General features: G+C 43.7%; 2 protein-coding genes across 9 annotated transcripts in view; both read left to right on the forward strand.

Annotated features, from left to right (window-relative positions):
* Positions 1–3,943, forward strand: part of LOC100074953 (DEP domain containing MTOR interacting protein) — a 45,212-nt gene extending 41,269 nt beyond the window's left edge. The window contains exons 8-9 of the mRNA XM_029071327.2: positions 1,279–1,383; positions 2,510–3,943. Coding sequence (XP_028927160.1) covers positions 1,279–1,383; positions 2,510–2,635 — 231 coding nt within the window. The 3' untranslated portion in view covers positions 2,636–3,943. The remainder of the gene's footprint in view (positions 1–1,278; positions 1,384–2,509) is intronic.
* Positions 3,944–7,195: 3,252 nt separating this feature from the next.
* The window catches only part of COL20A1 (collagen type XX alpha 1 chain), a 79,150-nt gene continuing 66,310 nt past the window's right edge, over positions 7,196–20,035 (forward strand). For 5 of the 8 annotated variants that reach the window (XM_029071212.2, XM_029071216.2, XM_029071218.2 and 2 more), the window contains exons 1-3: positions 7,198–7,372; positions 11,365–11,452; positions 15,643–15,753. In XM_029071212.2, the coding sequence (XP_028927045.1) occupies positions 11,374–11,452; positions 15,643–15,753 (190 nt within the window). In that variant the 5' untranslated portion in view covers positions 7,198–7,372; positions 11,365–11,373. Of the gene's footprint in view, positions 7,373–11,364; positions 11,453–15,642; positions 15,754–20,035 lie in introns of all 8 variants that reach the window. The other 3 variants (XM_039912906.1, XM_039912908.1, XM_039912905.1) reach the window with 2 other exon arrangements.

A 20,035-nucleotide genomic window follows, 5' to 3' on the forward strand; every position in this document is an offset into this window, starting at 1 on the left:
ACCTCTCAAAATGGAGCTCTGGAGGGGGATTTACATGTCAGGGGTATTGGCTCCAGCTCAATCTTCGACCAGCATTCTTTTTTCAGTAAAAAAAAAAACAAAATTTTTTTTTCGACATAATGTCACCCTGAATTCAAAACAGGTTTATGTCAGTAGAAGACTGTTACCTAGTTCCCTCGAGTGTTCTGGGCAAAATGCATAGTGGAAGCCTGCATCATCATTGAAATAATAATGCTGACATTTATTAAGTGCTTATCACGTGTCAAGCAATGTGCTAACTTTGTGGGGTGATACAAAATAATGAGATTAGACACAGTTGCTGACCCACATGGGTTTCACTGTTTAAGAAAGGAAGAAAAAGGATATTTTATCCCCAGTTTACAGATGACAAAACTGAAGCACTGAGAGATTAAGTAACTTGACCAAGGTCATAGAGCAGGCCAATGGAGGAGCTAAGACTAGAAATGATTCTCTTGACATCCTGTTTGGTGCACCTTCCACTACAGATAAATAAGATTGACTGACTACAGATCTCAATCTTTAAGAATCAATAACATTTTTTAATTTGAGCACCCATTGAGTTCTGAAACAGATCTCAATCTTTAAGAATAACTTTTTTTTATTTGAGCACCCATTGAGTTCTGAGCATTGAGTTGCTGTGGAAAGTTATCAAACATGAACAAGTCATAGTTCCTAAAGATCTTGTTTAGACTGTGAGCCCATTGTTGGGAAGGGATTGTCTCTATGTTTTGCCATATTGTACATTCCAAACACTTACTACAGGGTTCTGCACATAGTAAGCGCTCAATAAATACAATTTAATTAATCTTGTGCTTAATGGGGTAACTGGACAGACAAGAATGAAAGTAACAAATTTAAAAAACAAAGAAAAAACCAAGGACCAGAAACCTGAAAAAATAAGCTATCTCAAAAGGCTAGGCAACAAAACTATATGATTGCATAGAGAGGTATTCCCAAATACTAAGGGGTTTTTGGAGTGAATGACTTGACTGGAATCAAGTGGGGTTAATCTGGGAAGTCTTCCAGGAAGGGATGAGATTTGAAGGCTGAATCTGATTTGGTGAAGAGAAGTGGGTGGAGGGAAGAGGAATAATATATTGCCAGTGGATCCGAGGTAAAAGTCCCAAGTTGAAATTGATTTGCTGTCTGGGGCTAAAAGCAATCACATCAGCCAAAATCCCTTTTTGAGATATTTGGAGGGGTGGAGAGGGCAAAATGACCATATCCAGTGAACACACATGGACCTTCTGCTTCCAGATTGTGGGTGATGCCGTGGGCTGGGGATTTGTGGTCCGGGGAGGCCGACCTTGCCACATCCAGGCTGTGGATCCTGGGGGCCCTGCAGCTGCTGCAGGCATGAAGGTAAGGGTCTGGTCTGGCTGCCTTCTCTAGGGATGGGGGAAGCTCTTCTATTGTGAACAAATTCAGTTCTGGAGTAGTAGGAGTAATATATGCAATATCTTAAATGGCCACAAGACACTTGGTAAACAATATGCTAATATCCTGAAAATCAACGGATCAATGATATTTACTGAGTCTTTACTCTGTGCTCAGCATTGTAGAATACAATACAATGGAGTTTGCATATGTTGCCTCCCCACAAGAAGCTAACAATCTAGAGGAGGAGCAAAAAACACCTCACACATCTCTAGGTAAATACTCAATTGGCTCAGCAAAGGAAAGATAGAAAACCAGCCACTCCCTCGGCTGGGTTTGCATTCCAGAATACCAATTCCATCAGCTGGGAGGTGACATGAAGAGGCATCTCTTGTGTATTAGTCAATCCATAACACTGATTGAGCTCCAACTCTGGGCAGAGAAGCATATTTGTTGAAAGGGAATTACCAGAGAGGAGCAAGTCATGGTTTCTCCTCCTTTAGAGAGCATTCAAAGAGGGAGACAGTGTCTCTTCTGCAGACTCAGAACCATTTTTACCCATGGCAAAAATTCCACTCTGGGAATCAGAAAATTGGCTATACTTAGCTCTTCAAGGGAAAGCTCTTAAAATCCCTTTCAAAGCCACACATCAAAACCTAAATCAGCCCAATTGTTATGGCCTCATGGGGAGAACAGGAGAGCAAATGAAACTTTTTGTTACTGGATGGGTAGAGACTGAGATCGTCAGAACAGAACCTATTTGTACCCATTTGATTTATCTTCCCAATCACTGTCTGGATTTGAGAGGGTTGGGAAGGAGAAGGGGTTTTGTGCTCATTCATTTGTTCATTTAATTTCAACCCAATGAAAAGTAGCAGGAATCTGACCTCTATTTCATCACTCCTGCAGAACACATTTTCTTCCAACTTCTCTTCCTTTATCTCATCTGGCTTTGAGATCCCATAGGTTTTGATTGAGAGCGTGCATGCAACTGACACCTGTCTGCTCGTCTCTTCCCTCTCTCCCCCTCCACTCCATATCCTTACCACCCGTTATTTATTGAGCATCCCTTAGGCATGATTGCTCAGTCATTCCCTTTCTCCCATTCCAGGTGCGACAGTTTGTTTGTTCAGTGAACGGTATGTATGTGCTGCATCTGGACTATCAGACCATCAGCAACCTCATCATGACTGGACCTCGGACATTGGTACTGGAAGTCATGGAAGCCATTGAGTGAGGGGCAAGAAAATTTGTTCTCCCGCTCTTTCCCTGGCCTTTCCTACGCTTGGAGATTTCATCAACTCCTTGGAAGGATGTGTTAGCCCAGAGACTCTAAAAAAGCTGGAGAAAGCATTGGACCAAATTGGACTGTCCTTTAGGGAGAGACTACAAAATGAGCCAAGCCAGCCCCAGGAGACCAAGTAAAGGCATTAAAATCTGGTGAGACTGGTTCTTTTCCGAGCTGCTCTCTAAGACGTTCCCAAGTGCAATTCTGGGACCCACCTGGTGGCCCATTTGGTGGCTTGTGAACTGCTTGAGGTTCAGATGTTTTTCTCTGGCTTGGGAAACTCTGCCAAGAGCCCTACATTGTTTCCACTGCTCTGCTTTCCTCAGGGCTACCCAGTGGTGGGGCTGTAGCCTCTACTCCTGTAGCGCTGTTTCAGCCCATCTACTCTGTCCACCCAACTCAACTGCTCCACCTCATGGGCCGGGACCTCTGAACCTCTCTCTGAACCCAAGCCCTTGGGAGATTTAACCCATCGCTCCCAGCCATGTAAGGGCTTAGCCACCGTCTGCACTGTGGACTGATGCATTGTGAACCGGAGTCCTCTGCTGGAGTGTCAATAAAGGAGTCAATCAGTGGGATTTGAGTGCTTATGTTGTGTAGATCACTGTACTAAGTGCTTGGGAGAGTACAGTACAGCAGAGTTGGTAGACAGGTTTCCTGCCCACAAGGAGCCTACAGTCTAAAGGACGAGCTTACAGTCTAGAGGATATCTGGGAAGGGGATAAGAGGGAAGAATGGAAGATCTTTCTAACTCTGTCTGCAAGGAATACATGTTTAATTAAAAGCTCCAAGGAGTTAAATGTATGCATCAAGGCAAGGAGCATCTTTTGTGTTGATAATCTCCTTGTCAAAGTTTTGTGGCTTCTTTATTTTGCCTTAATGTTGTAAGTGCACTGATGCTCTGTTGGAAACACTGTAATTGCAGGCGTTACGTTCTTGAGGAACCTCATGTTATAAGGAAAACTCACATTTGGTCCATATTTTTTGAGCAGTGCCACACACAACCATTTCTTCTGACAGACACGTGTTGTTGGAAGAGCATTTCCTTTTTTCCCAACAGTGTTCAATCCAAAATGCAGAATGAAGACATGTGTGAAAGGAGGACTGGCTGTAATATGAAAATTAGAAAGCATCTCAAGTGCTATTTGGAAAAATCCTGATAAAGATTGTCAAGCCCATCTGAGATAAATGCCTTATTCTTTTTATTAAGAGAATTTTTGATCCTTTGCATATAGAATAAATCATTTTACTAAATCCTTTTCTGGTGATGTGTGGATTTATATACATTTTCTATAAGTGAAAATGGGAAATACATTTGTGCCCATTCAGTTAGCCTGGAGTCGGATATTCAATTTTGTGTTCATCTAAACAGGAACCTGCTTCTGCTGATCTTTGCCCTGAAAGCCATGATGTTGTTGGACCAGAGAGAAAAGAGTTTTTGTGAACAATCAGTCAATTCTCTCTCGGGGTTTCCAGAGTATCCAGTTATGTCCCCAGACTGGATGCCAGGAAAGTCAGATTCTGGACACTAGAGTTAAACCACTGATGGTCCTATCCCTCTCCAATACATACCTTGATGGTCAGTGGTTGACCACAGAGGCAATGCTCTATCTTAGTTGGGCAGGCAGAAGTTCACAGTAAACCTCGCCCTCTGCTCTTCCCCCTTCCCCTCCCCTCAACACTGTGCATATTTGTATATATTATTTATTGCCCTATTTATTTTGTTAATGAGGTTTATATCTCCATGATTTTATTTATCTTGATGTTGTTTTGTTCTGTTTTGCTTTGCTGTCTGTCTCCCTCATTTAGACTGTGAGCCCGTTATTGGGTAGGGATTGTCTCTATCTGTTGCCAAATTGTACATTCCAAGTGCTTAGTACAGTGTTCTGCACATAGTAAGTGCTTAATAAATACTATTGGATGAATGAAATAACTGAAATTAGACTAAACCATTAGCTATGATTTTGAGCTAAAGAAATGGCAAATAGGGGAATACCCTCTCCCTGATTCCATTTATGTTTGGAGCCAAATTTGCCAGAAGTTTTTCCACAGTGGACCATTCACTTAGAGTTCCAATGAAGAACCAGACTGAAGTAGAGTGAGATTGAGTGAATATGCCACAGTCTCATCTCTTGAAAAGAGGGAGAGAGAAAAAGGATGGAACTTACATGCTCATTCACGCTGTTGTCTTATAAGGCTACTAGTTATACCTCCTTTCTTTGGGGTCTGTTTATACTAGTCCCCATTTTTGACTGCATTCAGAGTTCTCAACCCTTCCCCTTCCATTTTCTAGCCCACTGGGGCTCCCCTTTGAGGCCCCACCCCTCTCTCTTCCTCCCATTTTATAAACAGGTCAGGCTCCAGTCAAAATCATGCAACCAAGATATTAGTGTTTATATCTTCTTGAGCCCGTGGAAATGAACCTCAGTGCATAGTTGAGAGGGGAAGCAAGGCGGTTTCCCCAGCTCAAGGTATCACCCGGAAAAATGATCACAGTGCAGACCACAAGTACATAAGGGCCTAAGCCTTGTTGCTCTGCCCCATGACTCGGAGCTTCTTCCTGCAGCAGCTCCTAACAATCAGTTGTGGCCGTTTTATAATCCTGCATCAAGGTGAACCTTGTAGGGTGGGTGGCTGCATCTTAACTGGGTAGAATTGCTTGTTAATTTTCCTCTTTCCTTTTTAGGGGATGTTGGAAGAAGCCACATAGAGGACTGACTGAGAATCATATACTGCCGTTTCCAGAGAGACAAATGACAGAGTTGTTTCTATAAGCAAAAGGACCTTTTAAAGCAACAGACATGTACCATTGCTCTTTGTGTCTGAACGTGAGGTTACCGGAGGTGAATCATTATCTATATGGGCAGGCATGGCTAAAAATATTGATATCAGCAAGTAGTCCCTGCCCTGCTGGGCATCATAAATACAGTCCTTTGCCTTGGGGCCATGGCTACCCCTTGCTCAAGTACCTTCCCCAATTCGAACTCTGTCTCCGTGACTATCAGACTGACCAGAGCCTTTGTTCCGGCAGTGCCACCGCTTTTCGGCTTGCCTCATGCAGGCAGGTTAATCTGCCTCTGTGCCATCCTCCCCATCCCTCTGCAAGCTCACATCCATTGCCACATAGATCGATTGGGTCATTAAAGCATTTTGCTACCACTCGGTACAGATGAGTTCCAAGCGAAGATTAATTTGAAACCGCTATTGAGAGGTACGATGGTCAGCCGTCCTCTCGGCGATTGGATGACTGGAGTTATTCTGCCTCCACTCTGCCTGCTTCGTGAAACCACCGGCATATCGGAGGCTAAACAGACACCTTCCAGACCCATCTACCCCAGCCTAAGTTGAAGCCACAATGCTACCCTTGGAGTCAGTGGTACTCTTAGTTGTGTAGGCAAACACGGAAGAGGAAGGATAAAGGAAAAAAGAGCAGAGAACTAGCTGATCTTGTACCCTTTCGATCTCCATCTTCTCACTTGTTTTGTTGCCAACATGGTGGCTAATGTTAAAATGTGTCTTCTCCCTAAGTCCATATCCCCTACTCTGCTACCCATCCAACTCAGTCATAGAGGCAGAAGTCACAAAGGCTTGGGTGGGCTGCAGAGAAATGTTCACCAGTTTCTTTTTATTATAAACCTTATTTAAAATGCTTCTCGCCATAGCCTCTCTGGCTTCTCCCTATCTTTGTAAGGAGGCCAGGTCACAGTCCAATTTCCTTAGGTAAATGCTGGGAACTGTATCGATTCTCTTAAACACAGGGCCAGTTGATTCTTTTCGTTTTGTTTCCAATACATTTACCAGTGTGGCATTTACAGTGGAGATTCATGAGGGGGTGGGTCTGGGCTCCGTACATGGGACTTGGATGCTTGCAGAAGTTTTGAAAGCCTGAGAACTCAGTCTTTGCTGTGGAGTTAAGTGAGGTAAACGGAAAGAAGATTGGATGGGGCATCAGGCAGCCAACTTCAAATCCCAGCTCTGCCACTGGTCTGCTGAGTGACCTTGGCTAAGTCACTTAACTCTCTGGACTTCAGTATCCTTATCTGAAAATGGAGATTAGATAGATCATGAACCCCATTTAAGCAGAAACTTTTTTCTACCCCAATACCTAGCCTATGGAAAGTGCTTAATAATTGCCATTGATAATTGTTACTATTATTACTAAGTGGATTTTAAATAGCTCAATAGGGTGGCACTGACTGTCAGCTGGATCCATGACCCAGATGATGTTTTTGATGAAAAATGTGTCTTCCCCAAACTTGGTGACTGTGTCTAAGCAGGTCCAGAGAGCCCGAAGATCAATATGTGTCAGTTTATAGTCATTGGGAACGCTCAGTGCCTGAGCCTTACCCTGGATCTTCCATAGTCGTGCATTGTTTCAGAACTAGGGCACTTTTTTCTTCTCCTGAAGTACTGTTTCCTTTTCAAAGACATGCAGGGAACCAGCCTATGTCATTCTCTCCCAATAGAGGGAGGGGAGGAGGAAATGAAGTGGGGGAGGAGATGATTTTGCTCCTTCAGTGACTATGACATTGGAAGCTTTCAAAACCCCGCAGGGCAGGGGAGTGGTGAATTCCCAAACTTCCATCCGCTCTTCAGGATGATAAAGAATGTAGCCAGAGACATCCTACCTTTCTAGTCAACCCGAGGAAATAAAGAGCACCTGGAAGGAAAAAGTTTGTGACCAAGGTAAATCCTCACTTTGATTTGAAGTTGTTTCTCTGTTTGAAGATGTTTGGGAGTGGACTGAGACCCAGAACTTATTTTTGCAGAATGAGGTACTGCTTTCAGAGATATTGCTTGGGAATGAGACAATCAAACCTTGGTTGGGGCAGAGAGCGATAATTTTTGATGGCTTAGCAAATCATGCTTTAGGATAAACTTTTCAGATAGGCACTTCCCAGAGGCAGCTTTAAAAAGAGGAGCATTAAAATAATAGAAAATGAATAATGCTAAGGAAAATGAATCTTGACCTGATCGATCTGTCATGAGAAGAGGATGCTGACAATGTGCTGAAATGAAAACTGCAAATCCTTTTGGCTGTTTCATTGATTTGGGGTGAAGACTCCTGATAGAGGATGAGAAGGGGAGCAGGAAAGAGAGAGAAATCTGGGGGCTGTTGCATTAATGGTTTCTGTGGGAAAAGAGAGGGATGATGGCCTTGTGGGCAGGGAATGTGTCTAACTCTGTCGTATTGTACTCTCCCAAGCACTTAGTACAGCGCTCTGCATTCAGTAAGGGCTCAATAAATGCCACTCATTGACTGACTGCTGAAAGTGAGGCTTCCCGAATCATTCAATTAATGATATTTATCGAACCCTTACTGGATGCAGGGCACTGTATTGGTTCTCTAACAGTGATTCAGTGTCTAACGGGCCCATCAAGAAGGGCTGTGCTAGTCCCAAAGTCTTGCTGGATGTAGTCTGTGAAACTCACATTTTTAGGTGAGTCCTATTTGGTTATGATAAATGTGAGTGGGTAAACAAAGAGGAACAGGCTGAAGAGTGAAGCAACCCCTGTCCAGCCCTAGGAAATGCTGGCCAGTGGCACTAGACCGTAAGCTCACTGTGGCCAGAATCTATCAGTTCTGTTATATTGTTAAACCGTACTCTCCCAAAAGCTTAGTACAGTACTCTGCAGGCAGTAAGTGCTCAATAAATATGATTGATTGACTAGAGCTGTTCTCCTGCTTCATATAATAATGTTGGTATTTGTTAAGCGCTTACTATGTGCAGAGCACTGTTCTAAGCGCTGGGGTAGATACAGGGTAATCAGGTTGTCCCATGTGAGGCTCACAGTTAATCCCCATTTTACAGATGAGGTAACTGAGGCAAAGAGAAGTTAAGTGACTTGCCCACAGTCACACAGCTGACGAGTTGCAGAGCTGGGAGTCGAACTCATGACCTCTGACTCCGAAGCCCAGGTTCTTTCCCACTGAGCCACGATATAAGAATCATGAGTCAGCGATTAACCCCAAGCCACTTAAATGGGGGATTTGAGTTCTGTGAATTGTCAGAGGGTGTGGACTGTCACTTAAACTGTGATTTCCATGTGGGACAGGGCCTGGAACCAACCTGATTATCTTGTATCTACTCCAGTGCCTAGTACAGTGCTTGGCACACAGTAAACACTTAAATACCATAGCTATTACTGTTATTATTATTATTGTTATTAGCACCGTCCTAAGACTCCTCATGGACCAAGTATGCCAGGTCCTCATTCAGATACACCTAAGCAGATTCCACTAGAAACCATGCTTCACTAGCTATGAGTATTTTAAATGGGACAACATATAAATGTATTTTAAAGAGGGTTGCATCTCATGCCATCACCCATCTTCTGTCTCTGTCTCTTCCTGAGGCTTGGCTCTCTCGGCTATCATCGCAGTGTTTGAGAAAATCTGGAATTTCTAGGCCCAACTGTCCCATACGGGAGTCAAAAGGAAAATTATCCAATATGAGTTCCTGAATAAGAGACAGGTTTTCCAGCCAAGGATTCCTGGAGTTCAGAGAAAGTGTCTTTTCCAATCTCATTTTCTTCCTTTCTCTCCTAGTTGCCTCCTTCCATCCCTCCTTTCAGACCCTCCTCCCTCTTTCCCTTTTTCTTGTTTCTGGCCTCTCAAAAACAGGAAAGAGAATCTACCTGCCAGAGGCTGAATCAAATTGCCAGATCGCATGTGAAGTAGTAAGCATCTACTGGGTGCCATTCACTTTGTAAAGTTCTTGGGAAAGCACAGTGGAAGTAAGAGATAGACATGTTCCTACGTACAGCGTCTCATTATCCAACCTGACTTGTCCAGGGAGAAAAAAATTTACAGGATTCTGGATTGGAGCTGGATAGGATTCTGAGACCAAATGGCAGCTTTTTGATCTGCTTGCTCCACATACTAATGGCAAGAAGGAGGAGGCCTGCTGAAATAATGGGGAAAGAGAAATATAAGGTTTGGAAGAATAAGTAGTTTAAGGTCTTTAGAGGTCAGGACTATTGCTTTTGCCAAAAAAGTTGGAAGGCTCTTCAGGATATCATATACTGACTTCGATGATCTCTGAAGATGATATCCATACCCTGTGGTCAGTATTGTTCCCCATCACCACTCACCATGGGGAGCGGCTGAGGATTTACTCTAGCCTAATAGAAATGGTCTGCCATTGCAGCAGGAAGGATTTAGGTTAGATGCAATGAAGACCTTCCCAAAAGGGGAGAAAATAAAGCCTCATAGCCAGTTCCTGAAAGATTGGATGACTGCAGGAGGGTTTTTCTGGCCTATGGTTCTATGAGTCAATGATTAAAATATAAATAAAAATAATCCAAGGCATTTTGAAGTCTTTGGAGAATGAATGGGTGAAGTGGGAGATTGAGGGGAGGTGAGGTGAAGGGAAGTCAGGCAGGAGAAATGAGAGGAAAACAGAGCTCTACTTATGGCCTCAGTCTACTTATTTCTATTCCTCAGCATTCTGTGGATTCTCAATATAAAGTCCCCGGCTGCTGCAGCCCCCACCCACCATGTTTCTTCTTTAAAATTTTTCTGGAACAACTCCAAACTCTACTTGAAAAGGGAGGGAGTGCCAAGGGAAATGTACTGTGCCCTGCCTGGGAAAGTGGGGAATGTTGAAAGAATAGGGCAGCTCTGGGAAGTGCAGCAGTGACAGCAAGTGATGACAAATGAACTGAAGAGGACAAGAGGACTGTATTGATGTAGCCTTGCAGATTGGTTATTCTATGTGACCATAGAGCCCCCTTCACTTCCATCTCCCCTCATTCCCAATATCACCAACCTCAAGCTATTATTTTTGCTCTGAGAAGGCAGCTTGGGCTTTTTATTGCTACCCATGAAAGGATCTGGAAACATGGAGGGGATGTAGGTTTGAGAGATAGGAAGTAGGGAGGGTGTGTTCAGGATAGGAAATATACTTCAATATTCTGCCCTCTAGATCAGAGGAAAACCCCAGGGTCTCTGACATAAACTCCACCAGGATGTGACACCTGAGCCCACACAGCTGAGATCTGCGGGAGAGAAGACTGAGCTGACTGGTTGATGATGTGGGAGCACGTAGCCACTGAGCAGAAACCCTGTGTACGAGTATCTGTATGAATGATGACACTCATTTAACACAGCTCCAATAGGGAGAAGAGGCCCCAAGGAAGTCCAGCATCTCTTTGTTGTTCCTTCCCACCAGCCCTCCAAACCAAGGACTTAGGTGATGTGGAAGCACTGAAGTACCAGTATGGGGGAAATGGAGTGGGGAGATGAAAGATTGCTCCAGGAAGGCCTCCTGGAGGAGAAGTGATTTCAGAAGGCTATTGAGGATGGGAAGAGCAGAGGTCTGCTGTATGTGTAATGGGAGGCAGTGCCAGGATAGAGGAAGGTTGTGAGCAAGAGGTCAACAGTGAGACAGAGGAGAATAAGGTACAGAGAGTAGGTTGGCTTGGGAGAAGTGAAGTGGAGGAGTTGAGGTATCATGGAAGAGGATTCCACAGTATCTTTCTCCATTTAGCTCAAGTTGTTTCTCGGGGACAGTGATTGGAATACTATGGAGAAAATAAAGGCATGAAACGGCTATATGGCTTGCCCCAAATCATGCAGACAATAAACATTGGAGCAGGATTATGAGGTGATGGTAGAAAGTAAGGGAGAACAGACATAAAGGCAGCTGATCTGATTCGTGTGCTTCTTGCTGCAGATCTGGAACATGATGAAAGTCGGCAGTGGTTTCTTGTATGTCTGCATCACTGTGCTGAATCTTGTCCTGGAACAAGTGCATGGCCAAGGTAAGGACCCAAAGAGGAGAGGACTAGGACCTCTGGTATAAGTAAGGCAGTCATTCACTTATTCATGAAAAGCCATTCGTTCCTCTAGACTATACGTAGTTTGCTTATAAATGGAAGCCTGTGGTAATTTTCCATGTATCGCAATCATCATCATCATCATCATCAGTGGTATTTATTTAGTGCTTACTATGAGCAGAACACTTCCCTTAGTGCTTGGAAGCGTACAGTACGACAGAATTGGTAGACACATTCCCTGCCCACAATGAGCTTTTACAGTGCAGAGGGGGAAACAGACATTTATGTAAAATAATTCATAACAGATCAAATTATATATTGTTATTGACAATTACAGCTATGAAAAGTATTTCCAAGTCTGAACCAAAGGGTATGTGACTGCAGATTTACCCCTAATTTTATTCACAGTGTTTCATATGAACTTAACCCATGTCTGGTTCAACACATGTTTTTATGGCATGATTTGGATGTACTACAATAAAAGAATCAGAGAATGTTTTCATAGCACAGGTTTATCCTGGTATAACACAATGACAGGTTGGTGCAATTAGATTTTATGTCAGGAAGAGCTGTGTGCATGAGCATAGTGTCAGTGTGGACTGGCGCTGTTTCCCAGATTCTTCCTCAACCTCATTGCACTGAACCATGCAGGAAGTTGTGCTTCTTTGTATCTTTGCAGCGCAAAGTATTTTATACACAAAAATAACAAGTGGCCAAGGTCTAAGACATTGTTAGTGACGGATGTAGTAATATAGAATAAGGCAGAGAAAAGTGTCAGTTATTTTGGAGCCACTTATTCCCTAACACATTAATTTTCATTAAATCAGAGATAATTGTAATATGAAGACCATTAGCCCTCTAATGTGTGGCCTTAAATCCACAGGGCCAAGAACATCTTAACCTAAGAAATGTGTAAAATTAGTACTTTATTGTATTAATGGAAGGGCATCTATAAATCAAAAATCTCTGAGGGAGGAGAGATCAGATAGGAGGGGAAGGGAGATGTGGGAAAAAAGATAGGTAGGAGTTTGTGCTGAGAGAATAGTAATTCAGAGTTGGTGAGTTAAGAGATTGTACAGTGACTAGTCATGGTGAATTCATTCTTTCTTTTAATCATATTTATTGAGCACTTACTGTATGCAGAGCACTACTAAGCAGCGGGGAGCATCCAATAGAACAAAAAAGCAGAAGCATTCCCCTCCCACAACGAGCTTACTGTCTAGAGAGGGAGACAGACATTAGTATAAATAAATAAATTACTGATATGTACATAAGAGCTGTGGGTCTGTGAATAGTGTTCATGTTGGTGAGTAGGTGAACTAAATGGAGCAAGATTTCTGCAGAGTTGAGGAGCAAGCGGAAGTGGATGTCTGGCAGGTTTTCAGGAACACCGTGTGGATGTTGAAGTCCCCAAGGACCAAAAGGACGAGGAGAGAAATGGGGTGAGAAAGGCATACAAATTACTTGGAAAACTGGAGCTAGGATCAGCGGGTGCTGTAGATGACAGCAACAAGTAATTGTAGTGGGTGTAGAGGAGGATGACATGGACATAAAAGAAAGAGAAGATGAAGGGTGGAGGGGATGGGATGGTGGGACTGACAATGGCATTGGGGCGGGGGGCAAAAAGCAGGCCTATCCCCCACACCTTTCCTCATGAGCTGGGTAGAGTGGAAAGGAGAGGTCTCACTGGGGAAGAGTGGAGAGGGAGACTGTCATCAGGAGAAAGCCAGGCCTGGGGAATGGGAGGAAGAAGAGAGACTGGATCAGGATTCAGGCCAGGAATACACTATCCAAGAGATTATGATTTAATGAAGCCTGTCCAGAGACAGGAGAATGGCTGAGATGAACTCTCTAGGTCTCTTTCCAAGGCATCTGATTCTCTGCGGACTGGGCCCACATTCTGTGCTCCCGAGGCTTGTTGCGACTCTGGTCCGATGGGAGATTATGAGTGTGTAGGCTATTGAACCAGATGCACACATCTTGACCAACACACAAAAAAACCTTTCTTAGAACTAGACTCCTACTGCCTGCAACAAACAACCAAGCCTTTCAGAGCCTCCACATTTCCTTCTCCAGCTGTGGACAGTCTAGCTTTTCATAGTGGGCAATTTCAGGAAGAGCTTTGAGAGATCCCGCTGAGCGTGTCCCAGAAAGGACAGCTCCCTACTTCATCAGCCTCTGAATCCCCTCTTGTTTCCATTCCTCCATCCCCCTCTAGTCTCATGCCTCCTCACTCCTAGGGCTCCTGGGTGGAGCCTACCCTGATGCGGTCTCTTCAGGCACTGGAAAAGAAACCCATCTCTGTTCCAATCCTGTCTTCTCTCTAGGGCAGGGATGGAAGCTTTTGAATTTCAGCCTTGTTTCCCCAAAACAGCTGCTCACCACCAGGGTTCAGGAAGTTTCAGAAATAGAAGGGTCCATGCTGAATTTCCCTGCTGAGGTCAGAATGTGGTCATCCCCATGAGTGGGTTCTCCCTGGCACCTGAACGTATCAGACTCTGTGTCCCCCCATGGTGGGAGAGAATCAGTCTGTTTCCCCTGGAGTTGGGGGGATTAGGGGCCTGGGACAAGTCTCTGCCTGCTGCCTCTCTTCAGTCCTCAGCCTGTCACAGGTCATTACTCACACTTGAGCATATTTTGCATGTTTACCTGCAGCTGGTCTGAGATCCAGAAGCCAGAGTGTGTCTCAACAGATGAGTGTCCTGCAAGTGGAAACTCATAAATTACACGTCTCTGTTCACTGGCAGTCTCGGGCTTGGCAATGGGTCTGTTCTGATTGAGTTACTGTCATTTTGTAGTGGTTTGGGGTTCAGATTTGATGTCTGTGCTCCCAATTCCTTGTCCAATCTTTCCCTTTCTCTCTCCCCTCCTCTCCCACGTCCAGGTACAGGGTGGCATCTAAAGGAACGATTCCTGGCAGCAGGAGTTCAAGCCCTTAGGTTATTCTCAACTTCCTGCTTTCCCTGGGGCCCAGCATCAAACTAAGCATCTCAGAAAGGCATAAAACATGTAGGTCAGGTCTGCACCACTGCTGTGTGCATCTTCATCTGTGGAGTTACTTTTTAGATTTCTTTTTGTAACTGGAAATCTGAAAAATTTGGATACAACATTGGCCTGAAGATTGGGGATCAGCAGGGCGAAGTATTCCCATGGACCTATGGTCCTTGTGTTCTGTTGAGCTTTTATTTATTTTTTTAAATGATATTTGTTAAACTCTTACTTTGTAATAGGCACTGTTCTAAGCACTGGGGTAGATACAAGGTAACGAGGTTGGACGCAGTCCATGTTCCACACGGGGCTCACAATCTTAATCCCCATTTTACAGATGAAGTAACAAACATAGAGAAGTTAAGTGACTTGCCCAAGGTCACACAGCAGACATGTGGTGGTGTTAGGATTAGAACTCAGGTCCTTCTAACTCCTAGGTCCGTGCTCTAACCACTGGACCATGATGCCTCTCAGTGGTTGAGTCTTCTTGTTGCATCTAACTTGGGATGACTATATTCATCTCCTCCATGCTCAGCCCCTCATTCTTTGCCTTGCCAAGTCCTGCTCCCCTGCTTCTCTTGTAGGAATTGAGTGGTGGCTTTGAGAAGCAGCATGGCCTAGTGAAAAGAGCTCAGGCCTGGGAATCAGAGGACCTGAGTTCTAGTCCCTGCTCTGATTCCTGCCTGATGTGTGGCCTTGGTCTTGTCACTAAACTTTGACATGCCCCAGTTTTCTCATTTGTAAAATGGGATTCGATACCTATTAATAATTATGGTATTTGTTAAAAACGTAGTTTGTGCCGAGTACTGTACTACAAGCACCGTGGATACCAGTTAATTGGGTTGGACACAGCCTCTGTCCCAGAGTGGACTGACAGTCTAGAGGAGAGGGAGACAGGTATTTAATCCCCATTTTACAATGTGGAAACTGAGATACACAGAAGTTAAGTGACTTGCCAAGTGTTACTCGGCAGAGAAGTGACGAAGCAGGGATTAGAATCCAGATCACCTGATTCCAGACCTGTGCTCTGACCACTGCTTTACCCTCCCCCTTAGACAACAAGCCCCATGTGAGACAGGGACTGTGTCCAACTTGATTATCTTGTATCTACCCCAGTGTTTAGTACAGTGCTTGACACGTAATGCTTAAAATATACCATGATTATCATTTCTATTTTATTCCTTCAGGGACCCACCGGCTGAAGCTCACGGTGCTCTCGGAGGATAGGCTCCAAATGAAGTGGAAAGAAACTGAAGGGAACACAAATGGCTACAAAGTACAAGTGAAACCCATGGCAGGTACCGATGGAGTAGCAACCGGATGTGGGGGTATGGAGAGGCAAGGGGCTCAGTATGGGAAGCTTCTCCCACTTCAGGAGGTGAAGGTGTCAGCATTTGACCCTCGTGGGGAGGAAGTGAGAGAGGGGATATGGAAACACCTCTCCCTTTTGGTTTCAATCCTAAACTGAGTAATCAGCCCCATTATTATACAATGGGTAGAGGAGGAAGCTCAGCCGCTTGGGAAGTCAGAAATATGCTGCCTGCCTGGAACCCTGCTGAGGAGAGAAGAATGGATGAGCAGAGCAGGGACCAAGGAGAAGAAACCCCTGCGCTTTAGTCCTTACTGGGCTTTTTAATAGCACTGACCACTCGGGGCCTCCATTTTCCCATCTGTAAAATGGGGAACCTTAGGATGATTTGCCACGTAATCATCAACTGAGCTTATTGGAACAAAAACGAAAATCACTGCCACAGATTTAAAGTCTTGTGGTCTGGTTTTGGTTTTTATAACTGTTTCAAGGAAGAAAGATGTTTTAAAATAGGTTTCTTAGGAACCTAAGAGATTTGACTAAAGGAGAAGCGCTGGTGTTTAGCAGAAAAAACACCAGCCCGGATATCAAGATCACTGGGTTTACTCCCAAGGGGTGTGGCAGAATTCTGAAGATTGCACCAGCTAGAGGTTACTTTCCCTGCAACCTCTCCTACTCTGCAGGATCGTCCGGTTTTCAACAGTGGGTCCCTCTGGGAAATGATGCCTTGTGACTACCTCCTCTCCTGGTCCAAACAGACTTCCTTTGCCTTTGCCTGCTGCCTAGAAAAAGGACAGACCATGTCCTTTGTTTTGTAATATCCATTAGAACCACCCAATTTCTCCCCTCCAGCAGTGTGAGTGATCTAAAGTGGCAAGTCTTATTAGCTATTTATTTTTACCTAACCACTTTTGATGATCATATGAGTCAGAGATGACTTTCTTTTGGGCTTAAAAAAGCAGGAGACAGAATCTCAAGACAGCTTTTCTTGGAGCTGCATTTGTGGCCAACCTCAAAATATTGCAATGCCTTTTGAGGCGTTTGAAGGATCCAGAGAGCCTCCTGCTGCTAGCCCACTGTTAATGAGGTGATGCCACCTCCTTGGTCTGCCCGTGTTTCCCCTGGGCGTGTCCGTCAGGGACACAGGAGCCTGGAGACGTTTTTCCAGGATTTGGTCTACAGTGGTTGGGCAGAACGTCCGGGAGGGTGGGAACAGAACGTGCTGTTCCTTCAGGAGGGACCTCTTCCCCTAAGTGTAATGCTATGTGGTGGAACCTCTGGATGCTTTGCTAACGGGCCATGAGCTCATTCACTTTCCCCAGGAGCTGATGATTCCAATCAGTTCCAGCGTGTGAATGTTGGCAAGCAGAGGCGTGCTGTAGAGGCAGAACGGCAGCTCTTTGTGAAATAACAGCACAGATGCGCTCGCCATCATTGTTGCTTGGTCCCCGGGAGACAGCGACAGATTTTGGCTTTTCCCAGTCACAGATGGGGTCTCCCGGCAATGTCAGGCCTGATGCCACATGGGTTTATGCCATCTGGTTGCCTCTCAATGTCACCTTGCCAGTCCCCTGGGCGGTGCCCGTGTAGCCTCAAGCGCACCCAGACTCCTGTTTGCTTTCTTTTCCCCCTTACCCTGCTTCATCACCATGTTAGAATAGTGTAACTTCCTCATTAGTATAAAACGACAAGATGAGTAGGGAGACTGGGGGCTGCTCAATTTAGAATTTTAAGAAATAATAGTGTATGACTCACCATTCTAGGAAGGCGTTTTCCCAGAGAAAGTTGGGAAAATGAGTACAATCCATTTACCCTCTCTCTCCAAGTGAATTTGTAAATCAAGAGGTCCTTGACTTGCTGGAGATACTAGTCCCAACCAACTTTGTGTATCTGTTCTCTGAGAACTGGGTCAGAGAATTACAGACTCTATCTTAACCAATATGGTCCCTGTTTCTGGGTTACACAGTTTTTTAGAGTTTTTTAGTTTTGTGGAGCATTCCAGTAGTTAGTGTTTTTCCTCTTCTTTTTTTTTTTACTTTAAAGCTCTTGAGTAAATCAACCAAGAACCTGTTTTTCACATTTTTAATTAATATGATGGAGAAAAATGAGAACCTGTCATGTTGAGGTATCAAACTCCTGACATCTTTCCTTCAGATTTAGATCACGGGATGATTGCCAAGATCTCAGGGTCAGATGCATTAGCTAAAGTAAATTCCATCTGATTAAGTGCTTACATTTATTTCATAAAGCTTTCTCTGTTTCTCATTTGCTTTTTCCCTATTTCAGATTAGGTGCATGAGTCTTTCACACAGTAACCAAGTTTGCTAGGGTTTTGAGAAGTTGACCTGGAGAAAACAACTTTCCAGCTAACTAAGAAAAAGAGACTGCCTCTCACTAATTCTGTACAGTGGCTTGCAAATTACCATTCATGCAAAATCAAACAATCAACTTTTTGACACTATTAGAAATTATCATGAATCATATGAGAAATATTTTAAGCACCTCATGTTAAACCATCAGAAGACCAGCTGTGCTCCAAATGAATTGTTAAACCTGAATTTGAATCCTAATCTTAACTATATGGCCTATCTTGAATCCTCTAGCTGAAGTCTAACCCTACCTTTAACCTTAACCTTAGCACTAACTCTAAAATCTGCCATCACTCGAGGCCTAGCACTGACCTAATCTTTGTTCTTCCAATCAGTCCTAGCCCTAAACCTAATTCCTCTCATAATCTTTCTCCTAAATTATTGAAAAAATAATCTTTCACTTTTAAATAGTCAGTGATATAGTCAGTGATCTAATACTGAAGACTGACTACTGAAAAATTTGATATTTAGTTACACAGAAAGTTATTTTAAGGATGAAGATGAAAAGTAAAATTCAGTAATGAAATTTTTCTACCATTACTGAATAGAAGAGGCATGCAGTCAGGGCATGGAATTCATGTATAAAATGATCAGCCAAAATTTGAAAATCATAGCAGTAATTCCACATAAAAATGTGTATTTTTTATCGTAGGTTTTTTATGTTTATTTTTTTGAGATGAGCAACATAAGTATGTCATCTAATTTTATATCATGCTTTGTGAGCTCAGTATGCTTTTCTGGTATTTCAAAACCCATCTTCTTGCATGACATCAAAATCATGTTTAGTAATCAATACGCATTGTCCGGCTATGTTAAAACAGCTTAGTACTCATGCAGAAATTGTGCAGGTAGGCCAAGGACCAAGGAGGAGTTATTATTATTATTAATGTATTTGCTAAGCACTTACTATGTGCCAAGCACTGTCCAAAGCTCAGGGGTAGATACAGCGTAATCGGATTGTCCCATATGGGGCACACAGTTTTATTCCCCGTTTTACAGATGAGGAAGCTGAGGTACAGAGAAGTAAAATGACTTGCCCAAGGTCACAAAGCAGACGAGTATGAAGTTGATGCCTAGGGCAACGGGGGTTCCTTAAGATAATAATAATAATAATGATAATACTAAATAATTGTGGTATTTGTTAAAAATTTACTATGTGCCAGGCACTATACTATGTGCTGAGTTCAGGTTGGACACAGCCTGCTTCCCACATGGGGCTCACAGTCTAAGAAGAAGGAGAACTTAATTTTTTATTCTCATTTTACAGATTAGGAAACTGGGGCACAAACAAATTAAATGACTTGTCCAAGTTCACCCAACACACAAGTGGCAGACCCAGGATTAGAACCCAGGTCCTGTACCCTTTCCATTAGGGCACACTGCTATAATCAGACTTGCAAATAAGGACAAAGGATGTCTTGGCCCCCCAAAATAGCATGCCAGCCAAAAATTCTCCCAGATAAAAGACAACCTAGTTGGATACAGTTCCTTTCCCACTTTAGCACATAGCCTAAGTAGGAAGGAAAACTGACATTTAATTCCCACTTTACAGTGGAGAAAACAGAGGCACAGAGAAGTGAAGAGACTTGCCCAAGATCATACAACAGGCAAATGGTGGAACTATAATTAGAAGGCAGGTCCTCTGGTTTCCAGACCCTTGCTCTTACCATTAGGTTGTGTCTGCTGAGCAGTCACTGGACGTGAGGAGTAGTGAGGACATTGGGGAAGATTAGTAAAGATTTGAATCCCTTTCAAAAGCAGCATCATCTTTAAACTTAAAGCCAAGTGGATGGTTGCCGCTGCTTGCGCCTACTTTATTTTCCTCTAGTAATGAGTAATCAGTCAATCAGCTCTATTTATTGTGCACTTACTCTATGCAGAACACTCTACTAAGTGCTTGGG

This window comes from Ornithorhynchus anatinus, chromosome 8 (genome assembly GCF_004115215.2).
Source record: "Ornithorhynchus anatinus isolate Pmale09 chromosome 8, mOrnAna1.pri.v4, whole genome shotgun sequence".
NCBI classification, from domain to species: Eukaryota; Metazoa; Chordata; class Mammalia; order Monotremata; family Ornithorhynchidae; genus Ornithorhynchus; species Ornithorhynchus anatinus.